Source organism: Chanos chanos, chromosome 5, assembly GCF_902362185.1.
Source record: "Chanos chanos chromosome 5, fChaCha1.1, whole genome shotgun sequence".
In the NCBI taxonomy this organism is placed as follows: Eukaryota; Metazoa; Chordata; class Actinopteri; order Gonorynchiformes; family Chanidae; genus Chanos; species Chanos chanos.
In genome coordinates this window covers 39830541-39854172 of record NC_044499.1, presented here as the reverse complement: position 1 = coordinate 39854172, position 23632 = coordinate 39830541, and the positions used below count along the sequence as shown (strand labels likewise).

Genomic DNA, 23632 nt, shown 5'->3' with positions numbered 1-23632 from the left:
ACACAATGTAGAAAAGAACTACAACTAACCAGCACTAGAAAATGATTCACTGCTTTGTGTCTGTCTCCTTCTGTCTGTCAGACAAGCACACACGCACATACACACACACCCACATACACACACACACACACACACACCCTTGTTCCCTCTCATCTAAGGCATAACAGGGATTCTTTGTAGCAGTGGTCCATCCTGACTGAGTAAGTCATGTATTCTGCTCTTTGACAGTTTCATATTTCAATACAACTCCTCTCTCTGTTCTGTTCAGTCCTCGATTTGAGGTTCCATATCTGTCACTCCATTTCTCCTCCATCCCACGCACTCTTTTGTTGATGTTTTGAGGCATCTGTGGATAAACCGCCCTCAGAAAATGCAGTTTCCTAGTGTGCTGTATTCAGACGTATTTCTTTTTTTAAACTTCCTTCCTTCTTTTCTTTTTGAAGAAAGTGATACTGTCCGTCTAAGAAGATCCGCTCAGTTCTGACCAGGGGGGGCTGCCACTCTCAGTCACTCCGTACATCTCGGCCAGTTTGCGAAAGCGCGGCCCCCAGTCGTTCAGATAGTCATAGTCGTGATCGGTGTGGGAGGCGGTGGATTGGAGGGAACTGAGCGACTCTGCCACAGAGCCCTCCCCCTCATAGGCGTAGGTCTGCAAAGAGTCGTAAGGCGGGGCGCACGGGTCCAAGTCGGCCTCGTACAATTTGGCCAACACGTAACCGTGAACGTTGCTGTCTTCGCCGACGCCCACGCCGCTCACGCACACCTGCGGGACATAACGGGACAGGCTCTCGATCTCCGGGAGCATGTCCTGACGGAGTTTGCTGAAGTGCGCCTCCCTGGGGTTCCACATGGCGGCGATGTCAAAGGCTTCCGTGTCCTCCTCGCCGCCTCCCTCGTCGTCGTAGCGCACAATGTTCTCGTGCACGTTCTCCTCCTCGTCCATCAGGTAGGGCTTTTTACGGTCGCTCCTCAGGGACAGCATGAGAAGGATCATGACTGAGGACAAGACAGAGAGCGAGACGTCACTTTTAAAACATTATTTTTACACAGCTACAGTGCTACAGTGTCAAATCAAAATGACTGCACTTTCAGCAAGTTTCTCACTCACTTGTGTTTCTAAAGGGGGTTAACAAACTGTGGGAATTACTGCCAAATAGATGAGTTACAAATTCCAAACACCTTTGATTTAGATGAACTCAGAGATATATAGACAGAATTCAACAAATTGATTGGTTAGATTCTTCATTGAAATCATACCCATTTCAGCATTCTCCTCAATTTTGTCTAGTGAAACTGAGACAAATGAAGTAATGGGTAGATAAAGGGAATAATGGATGAAAAGATGAATTATCCTTCAGTGCGGTACTGCCACAGATAGCCCTTAGCTGTAAAACAGCTAGACATGTCTCCGCTGCAGATCAAATGCACACTTACTCAGCAGGACGAAGATGCAGGCCAGGATGGCGATGAGTGCACCTCGACTCAGGCTGGCAGGGAGGGTGTACGCCTCTGCGTTACAGGACAGCACGTTTCCATCGCCGTCACAGCTGCACACACGGATGGTCAGAGTGCTGGTGCTGCTTTGTACGGGCTGTTCGCTGTCTGACACCAGAATGGGCAGATAATACACGCTCTGTTCCTGAGGAGACCAGCCGCCCCGCCGCGTCAGGACCCAGGCTGAGTTATCTGTGAAGGGGAAGAGCCATGACGTTATGAGAACGGCTCTATCGTTATCGTCAGTATCAATCTTCATTATCGTCATCGTAAGCATCATCACCGCTCTAGACCGTGCCCGGTGCTCACCCTGGTTGTCTCGGAGGGTGAAGTTGGGGTTGTTGGCTGCCTCAGGGGCCAGGCTGTAGTAGAAATGCTGCCCTCCTAAAGGCTCGTCTGGATCCATCGCTGTTACTGTTTGTATCAGCTAATCCACAAAAATAGATCATCACCAGTCACATCACCAGAACTACGACCATTCAGTAACACAAAACACAACGAAAGTTTAAATGGTAGGTGGTGCTGTATGTCTGGCTCTGCTGTGATTTCTTAGAGTGGAGTGATATGACATTATATGTCTGCCTGATTCCAGTTGCAAAAAATTGACTGTAATAAAATGTTTATTGTGGTTATTCAGTATGACCCCATGAACATGACTATCAATCTCACTGTATTAATGTGTCTGGGTGCAGAGTGTGCGAATATGTGGAATACCCCTGCCTCTGTATGTGTGTGTGTGTGTGTGTGTGTGTGTGTGTGTTCTTGTGTGTATTTGTACAGACCTGGCCTGCTTTGGCATTCTCACAGACGTAGGACTCATAGAACTCTGTCAGTGAAGGAGCATTATCATTGACATCCAGAACCTTCACAGCTACCGACACACTCCCAATCTGTGAGGGATTATCTGTGTGACAGAAGGAACCACCCACACACACATGCATACATACATGCGTCCAAACACCCACACAAACACACGCGCACACACAAACGCAAACACAAACACAAACACACGCGCACACACAAACGCAAACACAAACACACGCGCACACACAAACGCAAACACAAACACAAACACACGCGCACACACAAACGCAAACACAAACACACGCGCACACACACACACACACACACTCTGATCAGAGCCCATTTGATACAGAACCAGACAAGGATGAATAGCTCATTCACATTGTAATTACCTCACGGTGGGCTGCATTGGCTGCATTATGTTATATGATTATTTCTGCTCTAACATGGTGCCTGAGGCTCTTCGCAAGCCATTCAGAAGAGAAGATTACATTTCTATTGTTCTCTGTAACTAATGGCCATTTGCATACCTTAATCAGCTGTGTAATTGGCAGTGGAAATGCAATTAGTGAGTAGTAACTACTTTCTCAGGTTTCATAAAGCCAGTGATCGATCAAGGCTTTGACTTTGCCACTCTGTAGATGTGGTTGAATGAACATTCTGGCCCTTTGTGCAAACTTAGAGAAACTCATTGTTGGCTTATGTAACCTCCCCAAAAATGCTTTAACTACAGAGCAGTCAATTCTTAATTGTATTTTATCAGAGTGAACTCACAGAGAAGGTCCTAAAACCGCTCATCTGTTTTGCCCCTTAATTTGAACACGATGCCCTCTTCTCCTTTTCTGGCGCAGTAATTTCTGGCGCACTCGTTTCTTACTTTCTCTTCTATTCTCCTTTTTTTTGCCTCCATCCATCTTTGTTTCTCTCTGCCTCCCTGTCTTTCCGTGATCAGAGAGCTAAAGAAATGGAAAGTGTCCTGGGGTAGGCATGCCTGTTCGTGTTACTGTGATGTTGTTAGAGAGAGTCGGTGGTTATACTCACTCATCTCCATGGCCAGCACAGTAATGTTATGCCATGGAGCCTCTTCTCTGTCCAATGGGAGCACAGTCATCAGTGAACCAGAGGTGATGTCCATGTAGAAATACTTCTCGGGATCGCTCATCCTCTCTATGGAATACCTGACCACATAAAAACAAATGGAATCACTATGAACCAACTGACAGTGAGTGAGTGTGTGTGTGTGTGTGTGTGTGCATGTCACACCAAAGATGATAAAATGTGTGTATATTTATTGTTGCTTTTCAACATGTTTGTGAGTTTCCTGTTGGGCTTTCTTGCTTATGTTTCATGTGGGAGCTCTTGAGAGAACAGATTGAGTGAAAACAAGTCATCATTAAATAAAAATGAAATCACCACACTGGGGTATATATAAAATAGAATCCATAGAGCTAAAGGACCCTCTGAGAAAAGGGATTATTCTAAATACAAAAATCAACTGCATGAACAGAGTCACAGAATAAGCTCTGAAGAAAGACATCACAGGAAAGGAAAACTTACACCTCAAACGTAAATCTGTGTGTGTGTGTGTGTGTGTGCACCTGTGCTTTTATATGAAACAGAACTGCGTGGGAATTCACCTGAGATAGTGAGAAGCCTTAGGCAGGAGTTCATGTCACAAATTCAGAGATAAATAGAAAATCTCTTCAAAAACATGCAGTAAACACACAGCATCACCTGTCTGTCAGACACACACACACACTGGCGTCACTGTCTCAGCAGGAAACACAGAGTGACAGACAGGAAGTGCATCAGCAGTGACAGACTACATCTCTTCTTCACAGACACACAAGGGGGGTTGGTGCTGTCTTTGTCTTTATTCTTGGATAGAATGTGAAGACTGTGTGTGTGTGTGTGTGTGTGTTTGTTTGTTGGCATATGGGCAGAGCTAACATGCTCATCCAGGACTGACAAAGCTATGGTAGACTATGGTAGAGATAAATGTCCTTGTAGGAGGTGTGGTCTTTGTGTCTAAGCGAATTTACATATCTGTTTGTGTGTGTGTATGTGTGTGCGTGTGTGTGTGAGAGGGAGAGAGAGGGTGAGACAGGGCAGGGGAGCAGTCCCTCAAAGGATGTCTATTAATATCACTCCTCCATGCAGAAAGAGAGATGGGTGGTGTGAGTGTGTGACACAGCACAGTGTTATGTGTGTGCCCACCAGCCAGAGTGGAGGATGAGAGTGAGAGAGAGAGAGAGAGAGAGAGTGATGAGAGAGGGAGAGAACTGAATAGAGGATGGAGAGAGTGAATGTAGGACAAAAGGGTGATATCTGAAGAGTATTCATCTGGTCTTTAGCCTCACAGAAAACATAAGGAATGAATGAGAGACTGAGAGAGGGAGGTAGAGAGAGAGAGAGAGAGAGAGAGAATAAATCCATTTGTCCCCCTATTCACTCTTTGTAAGACTGTTGCGAGCCATAGAGCACTGTGGCCTGCTGGTGTAACTGTACATACAGCAGCTCTGCTGGGCCCTGTCTACATCTCTCCACAAGCAAATAGGAAACTAACAGCTCACATTATTTCAAAGAATATGAGCGATTATGCATTATTATATACAGATTTAGAGTTAACATCACAGCATGTTTTCTTTAACTGGCTCAGTTTTAAAAATGTTACTGGTCCCTCCAGAGCAAAAGGAACTAGAACATGGAATATTAGCATAATTAGGTGTGAATTGCACTCAGTGGTGTAATGCTTGTGTAACTGTTAACTCAGTTGAACAGCTCGTCACTTCAAAGATAGTTCAAAGAGTACAATTTCATGCAGCCAATTTGAAGAAAAACGAGGTTTGACATCTTAATAGTATTACGATCTTTTACGTATGTACTTTCACCCATTCAATCGCTGCGTGTGACCAGTCTCAGCGACGTTTAGAGCTCTGAAACTGAGCCGTGAATCCATCCACTTATTCGACAACACTGCCATCTGCTGGACACTGTAATTCTATGAAAAGGAGTGCACGAAAAAGTTGGATTTGGTAGTAGCGTCACCACAGTGTCTCACCTGACAGTATTGTTGGTTGCATCTGGGTCCCGTGCCGATACGGTTTTGAAAACAGTGCCGATTTCGGCGTCCTCTGGAACTTCCACAACGTAAAACGGAGCGTCAAACTCTGGCGGCTCGTCCACATCCTCCACACTCACGTGCACGATAGTGACGTCGCTGAACGGGCCTTTGCTGTGGTAGCGCGGGTCAAGATGTATATTTCTGCCCTCTACTTTCAGGGTATAGCTTCGCTTGCTCTCGAAGTCGAGATGCTGAGAAACGAGACATAGAGGTGTCAGAGACCCATATGCTGTCATAAGGTGTGTAAAAGACACAGTTTGAAAGAAAACACTTTCACTGATTGAAATGCGCGGTATGTATGCACAATGTATTTAATTTGGGTATTCTGGACACTGTTTTTGTCCGTTTTCGCATGCTTTGATACGGACAATGTAATTTATTAATGGTTTAATGCTTAGCTATTCAGCACTAACAAATACGCTATTAATCTGAACATATATACGCTATATATATTTGTGAATGATATGACATCTTCTTTGTTTGTCTGTTACTTATTTCTTTGTCTCTTTGTTTGTTTGCCCGTTGTTTTAAACCTTAGTTTGTGTCTGTAATTAAAATCCTTCTGTTTTGATCAATTTTGAAACATTTGATTTTGACTGAGAAATACCTCGTCGTCATACGCTTCAAAAATACCTTTTTGATGGTGATGATGCCGTGCAGTTTTGTGGGGTCTGTAGTGATTTCAAACGAATCTCGGCCATCACCATCAATGATAGTGTATTTCATCTCTGCATTGATTCCAATGTCCCGATCCTTAGCCCAGATACGGCCCACCACGGAACCCAACGGTGCTGACTCAGGAACACTCATCTGATACAATTCTGGGGTACAAAGAGAGAGATGCTTTATCATCAGTGTTTTGACATCACTCTCAATTAATTGCGCGTTCCTTAGACATACTGAACAGTTTTGCACACTGAGACGCAGTCTTCAAAGTCTATTCTCTGTACACGTTTTTTTAAAGTCGCTTCAGACAGAGCTGTCCGCCAAATGACTAAATGTAAATACATTAAATTTTATATACAGAAATTGCGAGAGGCTATAAGTACTCTCTTGTTAAAAGCAGCATTACTGAGTGGCCCATGCATTTTCCATACTCTGACAAAAATTCAATATCCTGTCATTTTAAAAAGCTGTTTTTAGAGCAATATTGTATCAGGAAATATGTTCCAGTCTCTCCCCTCTAGAGGGAACCAGAAGCCATTTATGTTCTTTACTCATCCGGAGCAAAAAGGTGACCTAGTCATGAAGCTCCATCTTACAGAAGCCCAGATTAGCCATACTGCCTTGTTAGAGTGAGGAAATTCATTAGGCATCTCTATTCTTCGTTCTACATACAGTACTCTAATAATAACACACACAAACACATTTGAAATTCAGAGCCATAGTATGAAGCTGTATGTAGTATGTGGTGTGTGTGTGTGTGTGAATATGTGATATCACTGTACAGATGATGGGAATAATTGGTTTGTGTTGGGGGGTGTGCCAAGGGCAAAACAAAACCACCAGTCAAATGGATTGACGGGGTTGCCTTAGGAACCAGGCTACCTTTTGACCTCTTAGGGACAGTAATGAGGGGAAGAAAAATGGGGGCAATCAGAGTGACAGAAGAAGACTATGGGTGGTAAAGGAGGGGGGAGAGGAAGGGAGAGGTGGATGACCTTACATGGTTACGATAAAACAAGGCCCCTAGAGTGGGCTCAAGGGGGAGAGAAAGAAGACTAGAGTGCATATGAAGAGAGATGGAACTGAAAGATGAGGAACAGGGAATGGGGAAGGCAATCTTAATGGGTGAATGAGCAGGAGACAGAAGAGTGAAGAAATGAATATAAACTGGAACAGGGGAGGAAAACATGGATGATTTAAGACCAGCTTCAAGAACTAAGGAAAAGGATGATGTCTGAAGCAAGCTGTGAATGACAAAAGGGTGGATCGATTGGACAATAGCTAGACAGATAGAAAGACAGACAGACAGACAGACAGACAGACAGACAGACAGACAGACAGACAGATAGATAGATAGATAGATAGATAGATAGATAGATAGATAGATAATGTTGTCAGCTGTTATATATTTAGTTTTAAACTACATATCTAAAACTAAATAATCAAATTGTAGTTTTGTCATAATTTAGTCATGTCATTGATTTTGTAACTAGTCTGTGTGTCATTCAATATTTAGCACTGTGCAGGCAGTGAAGGAAGGAAAAAAAATTCCCAGGGAACATAGAGCTTCATTCAACCTATCTCATAGAAGCTCCACAGGAGCTTATTTTGAAAAATGAGTGCATGTAAATAACTGAACAAAAATATCAGCTCAATTGCTATTCATCCCTCTCTTATGTTTCTGACTCATTACTATGCATCAGTGAAAAGCGGGTAAACTGAAGAAACATTTTTTTAGGTGCTTTTTTATTTCATTACAGTCTGTGTCATTGGAAAATGTCAATAACAAATATATTTCATCAAAACTTTCACTGATAATAAAGATACGGGGGGGGGGGGGGGGGGGGGGGGGGGGGGGGGGGGGTGAGGAGATTATATGAAAGCTCTTACTTTGGGTGAATTTCGGTGGGTTGTCATTCACATCACTGAGGGTTATGTTGACAGTGGTGGTCCCAGCTAGACCACCCAGCTGACCTCCCATATCTTTGGCCTGGATGATGACGTGATACAGCTCCTTCATCTCCCGATCCATGTCTGCTAGAGACACACGAATCTCACCTACAGAGTTACAGAGAGCAAAAAGACAGGAATGAGGTTTAGAATACAGAGTAGAGAAAGAGACAAGAAGAGAGAGTGTTTCCAAGGGTTGGTGGAGATCGAGAGAAAGACAGGGAAGAATATGAATATTGTGATTGGAAGTTATGTGGAGAGAGAAATAAAACAAAGAGGTCAGCTGAGAACAATCCCTCAGTGCTAGCGCAGAATCGCATACATGAAACTACTAAAGTTGAAACAATGCAATAGCTGCTATGACAGCAACCCCTGCGCCCTCCCTTCGTCACAGTGTACCTAAACTAAACTTCCTGGTGTCTGTTTCGTCTCCTACGAGAGCTTCAGCTGCGATGGTATATCTCTCTCATGTTAGTTTCCACAACTTACACTGCTCCTACTCAGATCAGTCTAAATAGAATAGCCAAATTTGAGCAAAATAAAGAGATGCCTCTTTGTCACGCTAGCTAAATCATGCTATGCCAAACATGCTATCCAGATTGAATCAGTCATTTGTGCCTGTAATGATTCAGAGCACTACTGATACATTTCTTAAAATGACTGCTGATAGGTCTCAAGTTGGCAATTTTGGCATGTCTTCGGAATGACTGTTATCGTGTAAAGGACTAGCTTGTTCTAAAAGGGACTTTTTCAGACATAAAGCTGTGAGTTTAGCGATGGCAGTCGCAGTAGTTCAGTGATGGAAAACCGAGACACAAAGAAGCTAAGCTTTTGGTTTTCTCTTCTCTTATTTGGTGGTGGATTGGTAACCCACACTCGATGATTAGACAGTGAGATAAGCTGATCTGTTGCCTGAACCCTGTGTGTAAATTCTGTAACACTACTCTCTGATTGCTGGCATGTTGCATTCACAAGGTGGTGCTAAAGGCTAAGATGTTACCGCTATATAGAAGCATATTCTATTACTGATGGAGATAATTTTATCACAAAGGTGCACTGAATTTAATCATTAAATTTCCAGTGGACCTGTGGAACATTACATTATCAGCCATCTAAATCTGCTACAATATAGTTCAACAAATATATATCACTTTTCATTTTAACACTATGAAAATGATTAGTACTAACACCACCATGTTATAAGAAAATAAGCAACAGCAACAATTTGCAGAAATGGAATGTCATTGGAGGCACAATAAATGTCTGGAATAGATGGTTAAGCTGTATTACTGCTCGTTGGTTTGTGCTGTATTTGTCAGCCATACTGAAAGTCTTTCTGGGTTCACACAGATACACACAGACACAGACACAGACACACACACACATACACCTGTGACAGCCTGACCGTCTGTCCTTCCCTGTAGGGGTTCAACTGTTTGCCCCCCCCCTTCCCCCCGCCTCTCTCTCGCTCTCTCTCTCCTACCTGTCTTGGGGTCAACTGAGAAGTAGGGCTGTCCTTCTAGAATGCTGTACACCACACGAGCACTGTTTCCATATGAGGGGTCATCGGCGTCGGTGGCTGACACCTGAATCACAGAGGTGCCTGTGAAAAGACAGGCAGAACAAGTCATGTCAGAAAACTGACTACTGTAGTGAAAACCTCACCACTATTCATTCAGTTTCCTACTTCTAATGGCTCATTGTGATTGATCGCATATTCTACAGAGGTTTCATTCAATAATTTACAGATTAGTGTTTTAAATTTGTTTGTTATTCTTTCAGCTGCCAATACAACTATTTTCAATTTGACTTTGAGTATGCAGAGTAAGAGAACCTATTGGGGACATCTCAGGTATGGTGGCCTCATATGGGCCGTCCAGGAACTTGGGCTCATTGTCGTTGATGTCCTGGATCTTGATGACAAATTCAGACTCCTGCTCCAGTGGGCGTCCAGTGTCCCGATTTCTGGCCTGGGCTCGCAGCACATACTGAGCCTTGACTTCGCGGTCCAGTCTCTGGATAGCGTGGATGTCACCTGTGCTGTCATCCAGGGTGAACATGGTGCCTGCCCCTTCACCCGATAGGATGTACTTAATGGAACCATCACCTTTGTCCATGTCTGAGTGTAGCTATGAAAGAGAGAGGGAGAGAGAGAGAGAGAGAGAGAGAGAGAGAGAGAGAGAGAGTTCAACTAAAGTGGCAGTAGCATTATATGGCAGTTTCAGTCTGTACTCTTGAGACCTAGAGAGGAGTCCTGTGCTGAATAGAAGGTCTTCAAAACAGATGGGATGAAATGTTTTCTTAAAGCTGAGAAGAGTCTGCACAAAAAATGAGTTGATGTCAAATATTGTATTCTCTCTCTCTCTTTCTGTGTGTGTGTGTGTGTGTATGAGTTCAGCTAAACCATTATCCCTCAGCTAGTGCATTTCCACATGTCAGAATGGTGATTGATGACTTTCCCAAGGCCAACACTTGAATATAACCTCCAGCTTCTCACATCAACTCTGACAAATAACTATGACTGATCAATGCACTTCAGTCCATGCCAGACAAAATCCTACAAGAAATCACTGACAAACACACATGCGTGCGCACACACATATAAGTATATACATACATACATACATACATACATACATATACACACATACATACTCATACACACATATTTATGTGTGTGTGTATAAATAAATAAATGAATATACATACATACACACTCACACACACACACACACACACACACACACACACACATACACTCACACTTGTTTGTCAAAGTATGAGGCAGATGTCTGTGTTGGTTCGATCATTTTAAAAGGTATTGTCAGGTGACACAGGCTGATTGAATGCCATCACTTAATCACCCCATAATGCTGGACCACTTGCCATGGCATTCTTCAGCAATGGCAAATTAGCCTGAGGAAATTGGATTTGTTCTAAACAACAGGCTCTGATTGGGATCAGGATGCAATCGGAGGCCTTTTCAAATCATTACTTCTTTTGTTGGGAGGCCACGGTGCTAACAGAAGGGCATGCAAAGACAGACGGATGATTCTGGTGGTTTTTATCATGACTGTCTCCCTCCACACTTGAACCATCCAAACATGTGAAGCATCTGTGCTCCAAACAGATTCAAAGGCCAAAGAAATAAGAAAGTAGGAGATCTCCACTTTGCACAAAAAGGCTAAAAATGACCCTATCATGAAATCGGTAATAGCTCTCCAGCTGTGTATTAAACGGTTATTTAAAAAAAGTTGAAATAAATCTAAAAAATATTTTATGCATATTATACAACCGTGCATCAATAGGTCAAGGGTGGCTTGTTCACAACCTGGTGCTCTTCATAACCACATAAACACATGAGCTTTTGACTGAGTAAATGAGGGATAGAATCTGAAGATGATGGACTAGCGATCTGCAAGAGATGCTCACAAGTAATTTTTGCACATCCAAGTCAAGTCTCAAGTCTTTGGTCACAAGTCCAAGTTATGTCTCAAGTCTTTGGTCACAAGTCCAAGTCAAGTCTCAAGTCTCAAGTCTCTTATCGTTGTAATGAGAGTTCTATCATCTGCTGCATGTTATCTGGTCTGCTCAGAACACTGCATTGCTATATTTAAGGAATTCAAAGCATGTACTGCATTATCATCACTCCTTTATCCATTAGCATACAGTATCAGCATTGATCAGTTGTTTGGTATAGAGCCTGACCATAAATCAGCGTGCCGATATTATTAGCCGATATGAGCTAATATTGCAGATAAATCGGTATCGGCGTTTATAATGGCTGATAAAGGACAATTAAAAAAAGAAATGGTAAGATGGAAGATGGATCCTTCAACCATGCTATGACATTCATATAAGCCATGCGTGGTTTTGCTGCAGTGACGTGAAAGCTGGTACAGTCAGTCAAACTTGAAAATTACGTTTAAGGTTACGGTAGTTGAGTGATGTAGCTGCAGGCTAAGCTGTTGACAAACTTGATTGTAGATATATTTATGAAACAGTGTGGCAGTTCTCGTGAGTAAAGAATGGTCCTATCATTTCTCCCTCGTCACTTTCAAAAATTCTCTGGCAACATCGCTTACAGCAGCTTATAACGCTGTCCATTGCTAAATTAGGTTACCCACAAAGCTAGCTGATGCCATGTTTATCAGTGGAAGACCGCTAACATTAATGAGCGGTTAAACTATACCTTTTTTAACTTATTCTGCCTAAATGAAGCAATGGTAAATTCATCTGCAACTCGCATGTCTGTAGTTACAATCGGTGGATGAGAAATGATTAAACCAGAGGGAACACGTAAACAAACATGAGCTGAACAAGCATCTAACATGGCTTGGTAGCTGAACAAAGTTACCTATCTTCTCTTTCAAATGTGTGGTGTGAAATTCCAAAGTCGTGGTTGCAGACAGTCATGTAGTCTTAGATGCATTCAACAGCAGCGTTTATTCTAGATCACTGTATCAATTTACTGCATTATTTATCAAACCTGTAATATATTTTGATGTACTTTTGTTCAAAGTACTATTTATGACAATGAAACAAGTTTATTTTTAAAATGCACGTCATGTTATCCTGGTGAGGATTCTTAATGTTAGGGAAAATCTTTGTTCATGTTATGTGTTTCTGAAAAAAAAGAGAAAAGAATATCAGCTGATATATCATTATCGGATTTTTAAATAATCAAATATTGAAATCAGCATCGGTCTGAAAAATCCTATATTGGTCAGACTCTAGCTTGGTATACAATCACTTTAGACAAGCTATTGCAATGCAATATGAAAAAAAAACCCACACAGACACACAAAGCTTTTCTTTAAAAAGTTAATAACTGTATTTTGCAATATTCACTAATTTTTTCAAAATATTCAGCGAACGCCAATCTAATCAAGTTAACCTCCTTTAGCTACACAGCTATTAACACGTTAATGTTAGATAGCTGATGCGGAGCTAACATGTTTGCTAACGGTCCATAGGCACTAACGTTAACTTTCACATTACCGAGTGACTGAGGTGCCTGATAAACTTTGATGAGGTCGATCCAGCATCCTTTATTTTGATACCACACACCTTACATTCAGCAGTTCTTTATAGCCAAAGATTATCACAAATAGCACTGCAGCTGCAGGTGTGCTTCCCATGGTTACGGTATTGTTGCTGGAATTTACAGTCGTCCGTGGCCGCGCGCATGCGTAAAGTTAAGCATCATAACGAGAGAGAGAATGACATCCAGCTCGTTAGACATTTCTTTAATGTTAATGCGCCAAAAAAAAAAAAAAAAAAGAAAGAAAAAAGATTGTTCGCGAGTCGCAAATCTCAGAGTCGAGTCTCAAGTCTTTTGAGGATGAGTCTAAAGTCAAGTCCCAAGTCACTGAGTGTGCGATTTAAGTGTGACTCGATTCCAAGTCCAAACTCGTTTCCCCATCTCGGTAATCTGCCAAGTTACAGAACATTAAAACTTGTTCACTTAGCTACAAATCTATGTGCTCTGAACGAGGCTAAGATGGGAAAAATAAAATGAGTGTTTTTAAAAACTTTTATAGTTTTTTTGGTAATGAAACTGATATAAATAAATCAATTGGTGAAATGAAATGAAATGAAATGGAGCCAAGGAAGACTAGATAATGAACCTAAATAGTGGTCAACACTACTGACTAAACATTCTGAAGACAGCATCTGAACTACTACTACTACTACTACTAAATATCAGCTCACTTACTTTATTTAACAACTTCATTGCTATTCTAATTCTCTTCAAATTATGTCCAATATTGAATCCTTATTTCTTTTCAAGACATTTTAGAATTACTTTTTTAAAATAAAATGTGCCACTTAAAACCTAACCAGTTTTGCTTCCTTGTGTGTCTTGATTGGTAAACTAACATACAAGGCTGAAGCTATAAAGATGTTACATTTTAGAAGAATGTTTACCAACAGCGATCCTGTCACAAATGAATCTGTATGGAGGTTTATCTATCCTCCTACTCAAGATGTGAACTCTTTTGAGCATTGACTGGTTGTCTTCTTATAGTGAACAAATAGAGTGGAATAAGAAAAGGTGTCTGATCAAAAGCTGCAATTTGACAGGACATGATGGTGGAAAAAGAGCATCGGGTTACTCTCATTGTTTACCCTGCCGCTGTCTGTGATAAAACACCTAACGTGCACATGGCTCCAAGCCCAGGCATTGTGTTAAGAGCTCTAAGGCACAGCTGCATTGTAAAAGTGTTACCATACAAATAAAATTGATTAGACTTCAATAGACCTCTGCCAGCCTTCTGTCTTGAAGCTCAGTCAAGGCTGAAGAAGACTGAAAAACTGCTGTCTGCACTGAACTATTGAGTATAAGCCTAATTGCAAGTGTCTCCCAGTCTGAATAGTGCTATGGAAATTGCCCTAAGTGATGAAGACACTGAGTGATTAATGTTTTTAAAATATGTTAATGTCATTAACACTACATAGGTTATTCTTCATAGTTTTGCCTTTTTGTTTTGCTTGGTGTATATGCCTTCTTCTACTTCTTCTCTCTCTCTCCCTGTACAGTCTGAATGTTATAGATGATGTATAGTTATAATACACAGCTATAGAGATAACACAAAGACTCTCTGATGCTAATTTAAATCCTTTAAAGCTCTTTTATAAGAAGGGAGACATTAAAAGCACCAAAGGAATTAAAACGGACAAGCTATCAATGACTGGAGTGGACTTCTTTCTGTCAGAGTTCTCTCGAGCATGCGTAGAAACTTAACACAAGCTCATGTGTTAAGGATGGTAAATGAAGGGACTGAAGGAAGGGTTCTTTAACTGAGAGCTGCTATAGCCTACAATATCTTCTGAAACTCTCTGGGTAATAACACAAAAGGATTAAATTGTCATAGAGAAAAGGGAGAGAGTGGGAGAGACAAAGAGAGAGCATTTTGGCCATTGAAGGGAAAAGTAATGGAGTGATGCAAGAAATTTGGTTAAAAAAAATGTCTCTGACAATACTTCGGTTATGAGGAGACAGGGTGTACACACCCCTAATATAGAAAGGGGTTTTGGACTCTTTTTTTACTTTAAGATTTTAAATTTGAATTTAATAAATTAGTCTTTCACTTACCTTTCCAATGTAGAGAGGTTTTTGTTCTGTATACTCCTCAAGGACAAAAAACTGGTTCCATACCCATCCTCTCTTCACTCTTTTCAGCAATTTCTCTCCTGCAGTGTCCTCCTGGACTCCATCTCCCGTTAGTCCTTGCGCCAACATCACCAGGGTGACCACCATGATGATCATGGTAAGCCTCCTTGTCTTCAGAGACAAAATGCCTGCCATAGCAGAACCTTGGGAATGATATTAATTTTCTTCGTTATTAGCTTCTTATCCAGTTATCCAGTGTTTCAGTGAGTGGTTGACTCCAGTATTCAGCATTCAGCAGGTTGACTCCAGCATTATTTGTCTTAGCTGATTTCTCCTCAGACTTCACACTGTGAGAGAGAAGAGAGAAGCGGAGGAATGTAATATATAATAGTTTATATTATTTTACTGCCATATTTAAATATCTGCGCAGTTTTTAAACGTGACAGAACAAAGTTTTTCTGGTTTGTTCCAGGGACAGTTGATATTCTTGTTCCTGTAGAAAGTGCATACAATACATGAAGCTGAAAGAAACTTACTCCATTTTAAAGGAGCGACTACACTCCTTGAGGAATGAACAACTCTTGAACTATCCATTCATTTATAGGAAGGTGATTTTTTCTGTTTTCAAATAACCTCATGAATAAAGTTATAGTTGTGAAAAAAAATCAAAAGGTGTAGTGTCTGTGGTACATCACAGTGTAAATGTAATCTGGCTGTCCATGGAAGAGGAAAGCTGAATGACATAAAAGCCTCATGACTGTGACACAAGACCCATCGTCATGTTGGGTCTGCAGTACCCTGTTCATGCTATTCTTCTCTCCTCTGGCTATATAACTGCTTGAAGGACAAGAACTCAGGCTAGTTAAGATCATCCTTTTGTAGAGTGCTGGAGATTAGTGTACTCTCAAAATCGCTCAACTTTCTCATTCTCACTGAATGAAAATGAGTTCCTACTGATCCACTATGTGGAGCCGGATTACAGAGGGACAAGGACAGGTGATTCTCTCTCTCTCCTCTCTCTCTCTCTCTCTCTTTCTCTCTCACTCTCTCTCTCTCTCTCTCTCTCTCTCACACACACACACACACACAACACACACACACACACACACACACACACACACACACACACACCATGCATTTATCCACACACATATTTATGGATGAATTGAGAGCATATATTTGGATTCTTGCTGAGTGAACTAATCCTTCCTTGAGTATGTTGACATGATGCTGGACTTGGGTTTAAGATTTCATCATAATTTCTCTCTCTCACCCCCCCACCCTCTCTCTCTCTCTCTCTCTCTCTCTCTCTCTCTCCCTCTCTCTCTCTCTCTGTGCCTTCCTTTTGATCCTTGACCTCAGCACACTCTATAAATAGAGCTACCAAAACTAATCACTGAATACCATCTTTATTTTGTGTTTTAGTGCATTCCTGATGTACCATATTGATTTCAAGTAATCATTTACATTTAGTCTATTCTTTTTTGCTTACAGCAGGAACCAGAGCATAAATCAGAGACTGAGGTCAATTTCTCTTGCATTTCATAACTTTTAAAAAAAGGAACAACAGGTTACTAATTCAGTGGAAGTGGAGCAAAAGAAAGGGATGCTTTGTTTGTGTGCATGTGTGTCTGGATGTGTGTGTGTGTTTGTGTGTGTGTGTGTGTGTCTGTGGGAGCCTGCCAGAGGGAGGAAGATGGAGAGGTTGGAACAAAAGAAGAAGTGTAGAGAAAAAGACTGCCTGACTCTATTATTTGAGTTAAGAGGTAGCTCATTGTGAGTTTTTGGACTCCATCTGAGTCTTCAAACTCACTTCATCAAGACTGAGGAACTACAAAAGCCTGTCAAGGGCGTGAGGCGTGGCTGCATTGTCACAGTGTGCCGGCCTCCGTGGTAGTGGTGGAAGCAGGGCTTTGGGGCTGGGGTTGCATTTTAGAGGGGTTAAGCCCCCCCCCCCCCAGACACACACACACACACAAACCATACACTCCTCTTAACTCTTGAGCTTCAAGTCCCTTGGGCCTCTTTTTGACAAAATACTGCAGTCCCTCCCTCTGATGCCTGCTGCTCCCTGCTCCATTCAAGAAGCCTGTAGTCATTATGAAGTCAAATTCACTCTCTTCACACCCTGTTCCACTCCCACCCCGCTGGGGTCAAACCCTGAGCCTCCTGCATTTTGCTTCCATTTTGTCCTGGCTAATGAGCTGACATTCTACATAATTGTGCTGGCAAAACATTCGGCACGTCTTTCAGCGGCTAATCTTATGGCTTTTCACTTGTTAAGAAAAAGCAGCTGTCTGCCACGGTCACAGCACAGACTGCCCGAAACAGCCCACATTCCCTGTACTGATTATACTGGGTTACTGATGGATGGAGGGCTGAGAGAGTTAGGGATAGAGGAATGAAAAGATCACGATGAGCGTTTGTGCAAGTGTGTTTGAGAGAGAGAAAGCAAGAGATGGATAGATAGAGAGAGAGAGAGAGAGAGAGAGAGAGAGAGAGAGATGGAGTCACATGAGACAATATTGAAAAGGAGCTCCATTCTTATCACAAGCTTATTCTGCCTTCTCAAGGAGATGTAGATATAATGGAATAAAAAAAGAGATTGGGTGTTAGGAAATGCCCTCTTTCTGAACTCAGAACAGGATGATAGTGTGAGAATATTGGCAGAACACACAAAAGAGCTTGTTTTGAATACAAAAATCTGACCATCTGAAACTCTGCTGAACCCAATACATTGTACAACATTTTTTTTTCTTTTTTGAGTGTGTGGTTATGTGTGTGTGTGTGTGTGTGTGTGAGTGAATGAACAAATGTGTGTGAGTGTGTTTGTATTTATGTCTGTGTGTGTGTTTTTGTCTGTGTGTGTATTGTTTGTTTGTGTGTGTGTGTGTGTGTCTGTGTTGTTTGTGTTTGTGTCTGTGTGTGTTATGTGTGTGGGTCTGTTTTTGCTGCAGCTGCTGGTAGTGGTCTGAAGGACCATATTGTTGAAAGGTCTAATTCTCAGTCTGCATGCATCACCAGGAAGCCCTGTTTTGGAGAGGGGGGTAGAATATGATGGGACACACACATGCGCGTACACACACGCACACACACACGCGCACACATACACACACCATACACACACACACACACACACACACACACCAGACCAAATTTATTTTCTAAAAATGTTCTTGACACACAAAAAAGAAAGAAAGTAAGAAAGAAAGAAAGAAAGAGAGAAAAAAGAAAGAAACAAGCCAACGAACAACAATGAAAAAACATAAGTAACAAAAGTACTATTTCCAACTGTTGAAAGCACACAATGGGTGGCTTAGTCTCTATCCTTCCTTCCTAAGTGCCCATGTATCTCTGCAGACATTATCCAGGCCTGATTTCACACTGGGCATGTCCATATCCTCCATTCTCTGCTTCTTAATGGGCCATTTAAAGAGGGTGGAAACCATGAAAAAGGGACCAATTCAGGCTCCCAGGCCCCCACTGAGTGCCCACAGGGCCTTTTGCGTCATGCCTAATTTGTTAACTTCAATTGATTTTGCATGGTGCCCAATATCACCACTATGGAGCCATTTCATATTTGTGACCTCCGGAGAGCCTGGAGCGCCGGGAGAAAGACCCCCCAGTCTGGGCCCGCTGCCACCCAGGTGGGAAAAGACGGACGTGGTCCGCGGTAGCTCGCTTTCTTTACTCAGATAAGACTGGAGGTGAGCTTGGCTTTTCATCTTCACAAAGTGCCAATGGAACATGTTAAAAACACATCTTCGACCATTTAGAGAGATTTAGAGGACAGCATTTATCCCAATAGCCAGCTTTTTTTTTTCCCCTCATTAAGCTCCCCTATGCCTATCCCTGTCCCCCATCCTCAGGCGGCGCTAAACGGCTCATCCAGCGTTTGCCCTTTGTGAGTGGAGGGAAGATGTGTGTGACGACCTCTCCGTCTTCCTATAGACCCGGTTAAGTGTCTTTAAAAGTCAATGCTGCGCCTGAGATTTACCAAAGGCATTTTCACAGTCCCACAAACTCTGAATCGCATTCCACTTTCCCAACAGCATGACAGAGTCAAAACAAGTCTTAAATACAGAGAGATACAGGGAGAGAGAGAGAGAGAAGAGAGAGAAAGAAAGAGAGAGAAAGTGCTAAAACATCAGGTTCATTGTAAGGGAGTTCACTCACCGTTATTTGCAAGTAGAGGTTCTGGTTTGAAATGTGAGTGGAATGTGACTGATAATGCACAGTATTATCAAATTAACCTCAAAGAGGTTAATATTGCCTTAAATGTATATATTTTTAGTTATAGAGAAATGCAGCAGAAGTAAAATCCAGGTTCCTTGATTCTTTTCTGTGACTGCAATACACAGTGGGGCTGTACTAGATCACAGACTGGGACTGCAAACTTCAAAACAGAGAAGAAGAATCAGAGGTTTGTACTTGCTGAGTTGATAGAAATGTGTGTGTGCGCGTGTACATACAAATGGTAACAAAAGCGCCCCCCCCCCAACCCCCCCCCCCCCCCCCCCGCTCTCTCTCTCTCTCTCTCTCTCTCAGCTTTATGGTTAGCTGCTAAAAATCAAGGACAGCAATTCTCTCCTCTCTCAACTGTACTTTTGTTTCGTTCAGCTGGCAATTATAGCCTCTCAAGCTCTCCTTCACACTCTCTCACTTTACCTTTTCAATATCTCTTCTTTTCTCACTCTTTCATCCAGTATTTTCCGTGAACTATTCTTCAATCCATGCTTTTTATTTTACTGCTTCCATGTTTTTTCTTCTTTCTTTCTTTCTTTCTTTCTTTCTTTCTTTCACTGACCCCCCCCCCCCCCTCCCTCTCTCTCTCTCTCTCTCTCTCTCCCTCTCTCTCTCTCACTGTGCGTTTAGTCATTACTCTGTGGCTGGTGTAGAGGAGCCTTGTCATTTATGGGGAAATTAAATCAGTGGAGCTGGCATTCACCTCGGGCACTGGAGCGTGGCTGTGATGTCATGGTGCATGAGTGTCATCCACAAAAAAGTTGGCAATCAGTGTCACTGCGCCATAAATGATTTAGCCTAGGTCCAGAGGCCATTGGCTGACCACAGCTCAGCGCCACGCTAATCAAGCATATCTCCTTCTGATCTCTCACGTACACTGTATGAATTTCAGCTTGTTTTTTTTTTTTTTTTTTTTTAAATGAAATCAAACAGAGCGTTACCTCACCCTGCCCTGTTAGAGTTCTGTCTCAGCGGCAGAGAATGCGGGGTTTTTGCTAACTGATGTTATTTGGAGAGGTGAATAATGCTTGTCGTTTAGAAGAGTCGTTTATCACCCCGGCGCTGACACCGATAATGGCTAGGATGTGTCTTTGACCCCCCCCCCCATTCCCCAGCGCATGCCCCCCCCCTCCACAACACACTTGTCAATCTCTATGCTTATTCTTCGACCTCAGCAGCAAGGCTGCCGACAGCTTAATGGTTCTCTCAAAAAAAAAAAGAGAGAGAGTGTGAGTATATATTTGAGATAGGGAAAGAAAGAGGGAAAGAGAGAGTTTTTTTGAAAAATTAAACCCTTGAGTGTGCCTCTTGACAGAGGTCTGAGTGTTAAATAAAAGTGCCTAAAAGCTGAATGGCACTTTTCATGTCATATGCGTGTGACAGGAGAGACGTGCCAGGCATGCACCTCCTGCTTAAAATTCGCTTAAGTTCCTGTGAGTCCAAAAACCAAGTATTCATGACCACAACCGTCTAGTCTCTGAAAGACACTAATCCAAACTATCATGCAGCCAACACTCCACAACTAGAGATTAGACACTGTCGGTAGTAAAGACACATTCAAAGATTGGTGTGTTTCTTTTCCAACTTCTTATCACAAATGTTTTTGCTCTGTTCAATATCCACAATACCCCTGTGTAGATATTATCAGAGAGGATTGTCTGGGAAAGGAAATATCAGATAATATCAGATCAGAAGCATCATTCAAATCTTAATGATCTCGTTTTAAACATTACTAAAGTTGGGAAGAAGCGAAACTAGTCCACTGGGAGTCTGTTAAAATTCTGTCCCTTACCTCCTCTTGCTCCTAATGTTTTTCTTGTGTCAGTTCTGTTCTGATGTCTGTTCTGAAAAGCTCCCCTTTTGTGTCAACTTCTTCTTCTTCTTCTTCTTCTTCTTCTTCTTCTTCTTCTTCTTCTTCCACTTCTTCTCACGTCCTCTCCGTTTTCTTCCTTGCAATTTATCTTGAAAAACACCTTAGGAGTTATAGCCTGCTTCCTCCTCCCTTAGAGCATCACTTCTCTAAAGTCACCTTCAGTGTTGGCCTGCGCTGAACTAGTGTGTGTTCCCTCAAACTTCTCAAACTCTCTCTCTTTCACTGCCTCTCCTTGCGCTTCTCTCCTCCTTTAGCACGCATTGGCCAGTCTGGTGTAGCCAATCACAGTTCAGTAAGCAATATCACCGTAACCCCCACGACTGTGCTCTGCTCCAGTGCTCGATGTGTGTGTGTGTGTGTGTGTGTGTGTGAGAGAGAGAGAGAGAGAGACAGAGAAAGACAGAGCCAGAGGCTGAAAGGGACTGTTGCTGGGATGTGTGAAGGATAAGGGACAGTCAGTATAAAGAAAATAGCTTAGCATTTCATTTTTCTGTCTTGGAACTGAACAAAACCTCCCAAGTGATGAATATATGTTTATACTTGTACAAGGAAGGTGGCAGTTATTGTCATGAGTGGCCAAGCAGAAAACCTACAGAAAGGTGGAAGACAGAAAAGAAGGTGGAAAAAAGTAATTTGGTTTCTCTCTCTCTCTCTCTCTCTCTTTTACCAACTTGTTCTCATGCATTTTAATGAGTGTGTGTATTACACCGTTAGATCAGTGAGGGGATTTGTGGCTGTAAAAGCTTAAAACTACATTGGATTACACCATCAGCTCACACACAGGCAAAGCTATTAGTTTCCGAAATTGGCGTAAAGATTGTGGAAATGAGGTGCATGCCAGCACACCGTATGCATACACTGTGAATTGGTCACGGTCACGGAGACCTAAGCCCACTTTTAAAAGCCTCCAGAGCAAGACTAGGGGGTTTCATTTGAACAGTTATGAAATTAATGTGGTAAAGTGACCCAAGACTTGCTCCCAATTGCTGGACTTGAATATTGATGAGTCTGATGTAGATTATTTGCAATCGGGAAGAGCGGTTGTTGTTTTTGTTCGAGATATGGCAGGTTGATCGTTGTGCTGGTTGCCTTTGTGCTGATAACAACTACGTAGTATACATGGTAATGTGCAAGCACAGGTGTGTGCTAACTCGCTCTCTCTCTTCTTTTGCCCTCTCTGTCTCTCATAATAAATCACACACACACACACACACACACACACACACACACACACACACACACACACTGCTGAAGATGTTCCTCTCATCAGTTGCCTGGGCTTAGTGTCATAAAGTTTCACTTTTTCTCTTGCTTTCTTCCTCTCTTTCTTTCTCTCACTCTCACTCTCTTTCCCTCTCTCTCTCTCTCTCTCTCTCTCTCTCCATCCTTCTTGTTTTTCAGCACTTTACTCCTCTTCTGCTCCCCTCTGCAGCTCCTTAATCTTCCTGACAGGGTAATTTACTCCTTTTGTATGGCCCTAAAAATACAGATGAGAGCCTGTTGTCGTCTGCCTAGGCAGATGGTCAAAAGGTTTCTCTCTCCATCAGTTCGGTGTGTTTTTTCATCCCTCCATCCTTTTCAATATGTCTCTCTCTCTTTTGGCAGCCAATTCTTTTACCCTCTGCTACCCCCACCCACCACCCCCCTACCACCCCACCTCCCCTCCTAACCTCTTTGTCTCTTTGAGGACCTGACTGGTTAGTGCCCTGGCCAATCTGTCACTGCACGCTTGACTGGCCCATCAGAAAAGCCAGGGCGCTCCTTTTTGTTGGAAGAGAGAGGAGGGAGAAAAGGAGATAGAGGGAAAGGTGGTGGAGCTGAGGGTTGGCTGGGGGGGGGGGGGGGCGTCTCACTGATGGGTGTCATTCAGGCTCACTGGGCTTCCTGCACATAGTGAAGGAATGGGGAAGGGGGCCCTTAATTGGCAGAACAAATTGAACGTGGGGAGCTTAGGAGAGACAGGGCTCTTTTTTTTTTTTTTGGGAGGGGGACGGTGGAGGAGGTGTGGGGGCCAGAAACACGACCCCACCTAAAGCCGACACGCTAAGCACAAAGAGCTCAGGGACCAGCGTAGAAATAGATTTGCCACAGTCTTGTTTTGGACACAGCTCGTTTAGAATATGTTGGAATGTAATCTGAGGGGGACATGGTTTTTAAAAATACACGTTGTCCACTCCGCCTTCCTGTCAGATTTAGAGAGGGACACAATCCATTGCCATGTTTTGAACTCTTGTTTAAAAGTTATCGCTGAATTGTTTTTAAGCTGAAAATTAAAGTGTGTCAGTTTAAAAAAAAAAAAAAAAAAAATAACATGCAACACCATCAAAGTCTGCATCATCAGAAGTAATATATTCATTGA

At 42.4% G+C, this 23632-nt stretch overlaps 1 protein-coding gene across 1 annotated transcript; it reads right to left on the bottom strand.

Moving 5' to 3' along the window:
- Positions 1-460: 460 nt before the first annotated feature.
- Positions 461-15350, bottom strand: LOC115812513 (cadherin-20-like). Its single transcript, XM_030774991.1, has 11 exons — positions 15138-15350; positions 9873-10167; positions 9522-9641; positions 7979-8146; positions 6056-6243; positions 5360-5613; positions 3340-3476; positions 2277-2398; positions 1804-1921; positions 1435-1686; positions 461-996 (listed from the first exon to the last, which is right to left on the bottom strand). The coding sequence occupies exons 1-11, from the start codon at positions 15348-15350 to the stop codon at positions 461-463; spliced, it is 2403 nt and encodes an 800-aa protein (XP_030630851.1).
- Between the last annotated feature and the right edge of the window lie 8282 nt (positions 15351-23632).

Excerpts from the sequence above, each read along its gene's own strand:
- LOC115812513 (XM_030774991.1), bottom strand. The coding sequence starts at position 15,350 with ATGGCAGGCATTTTGTCTCTGAAGACAAGGAGGCTTACCATGATCATC. Across the intron at positions 9,642-9,872 it reads ACCTGAGATGTCCCCAATAG|GCACCTCTGTGATTCAGGTG; the intron begins GTTCTCTTACTC and ends GTCTTTTCACAG. Across the intron at positions 6,244-7,978 it reads CCCACCGAAATTCACCCAAA|AATTGTATCAGATGAGTGTT; the intron begins GTAAGAGCTTTC and ends TTTGTACCCCAG.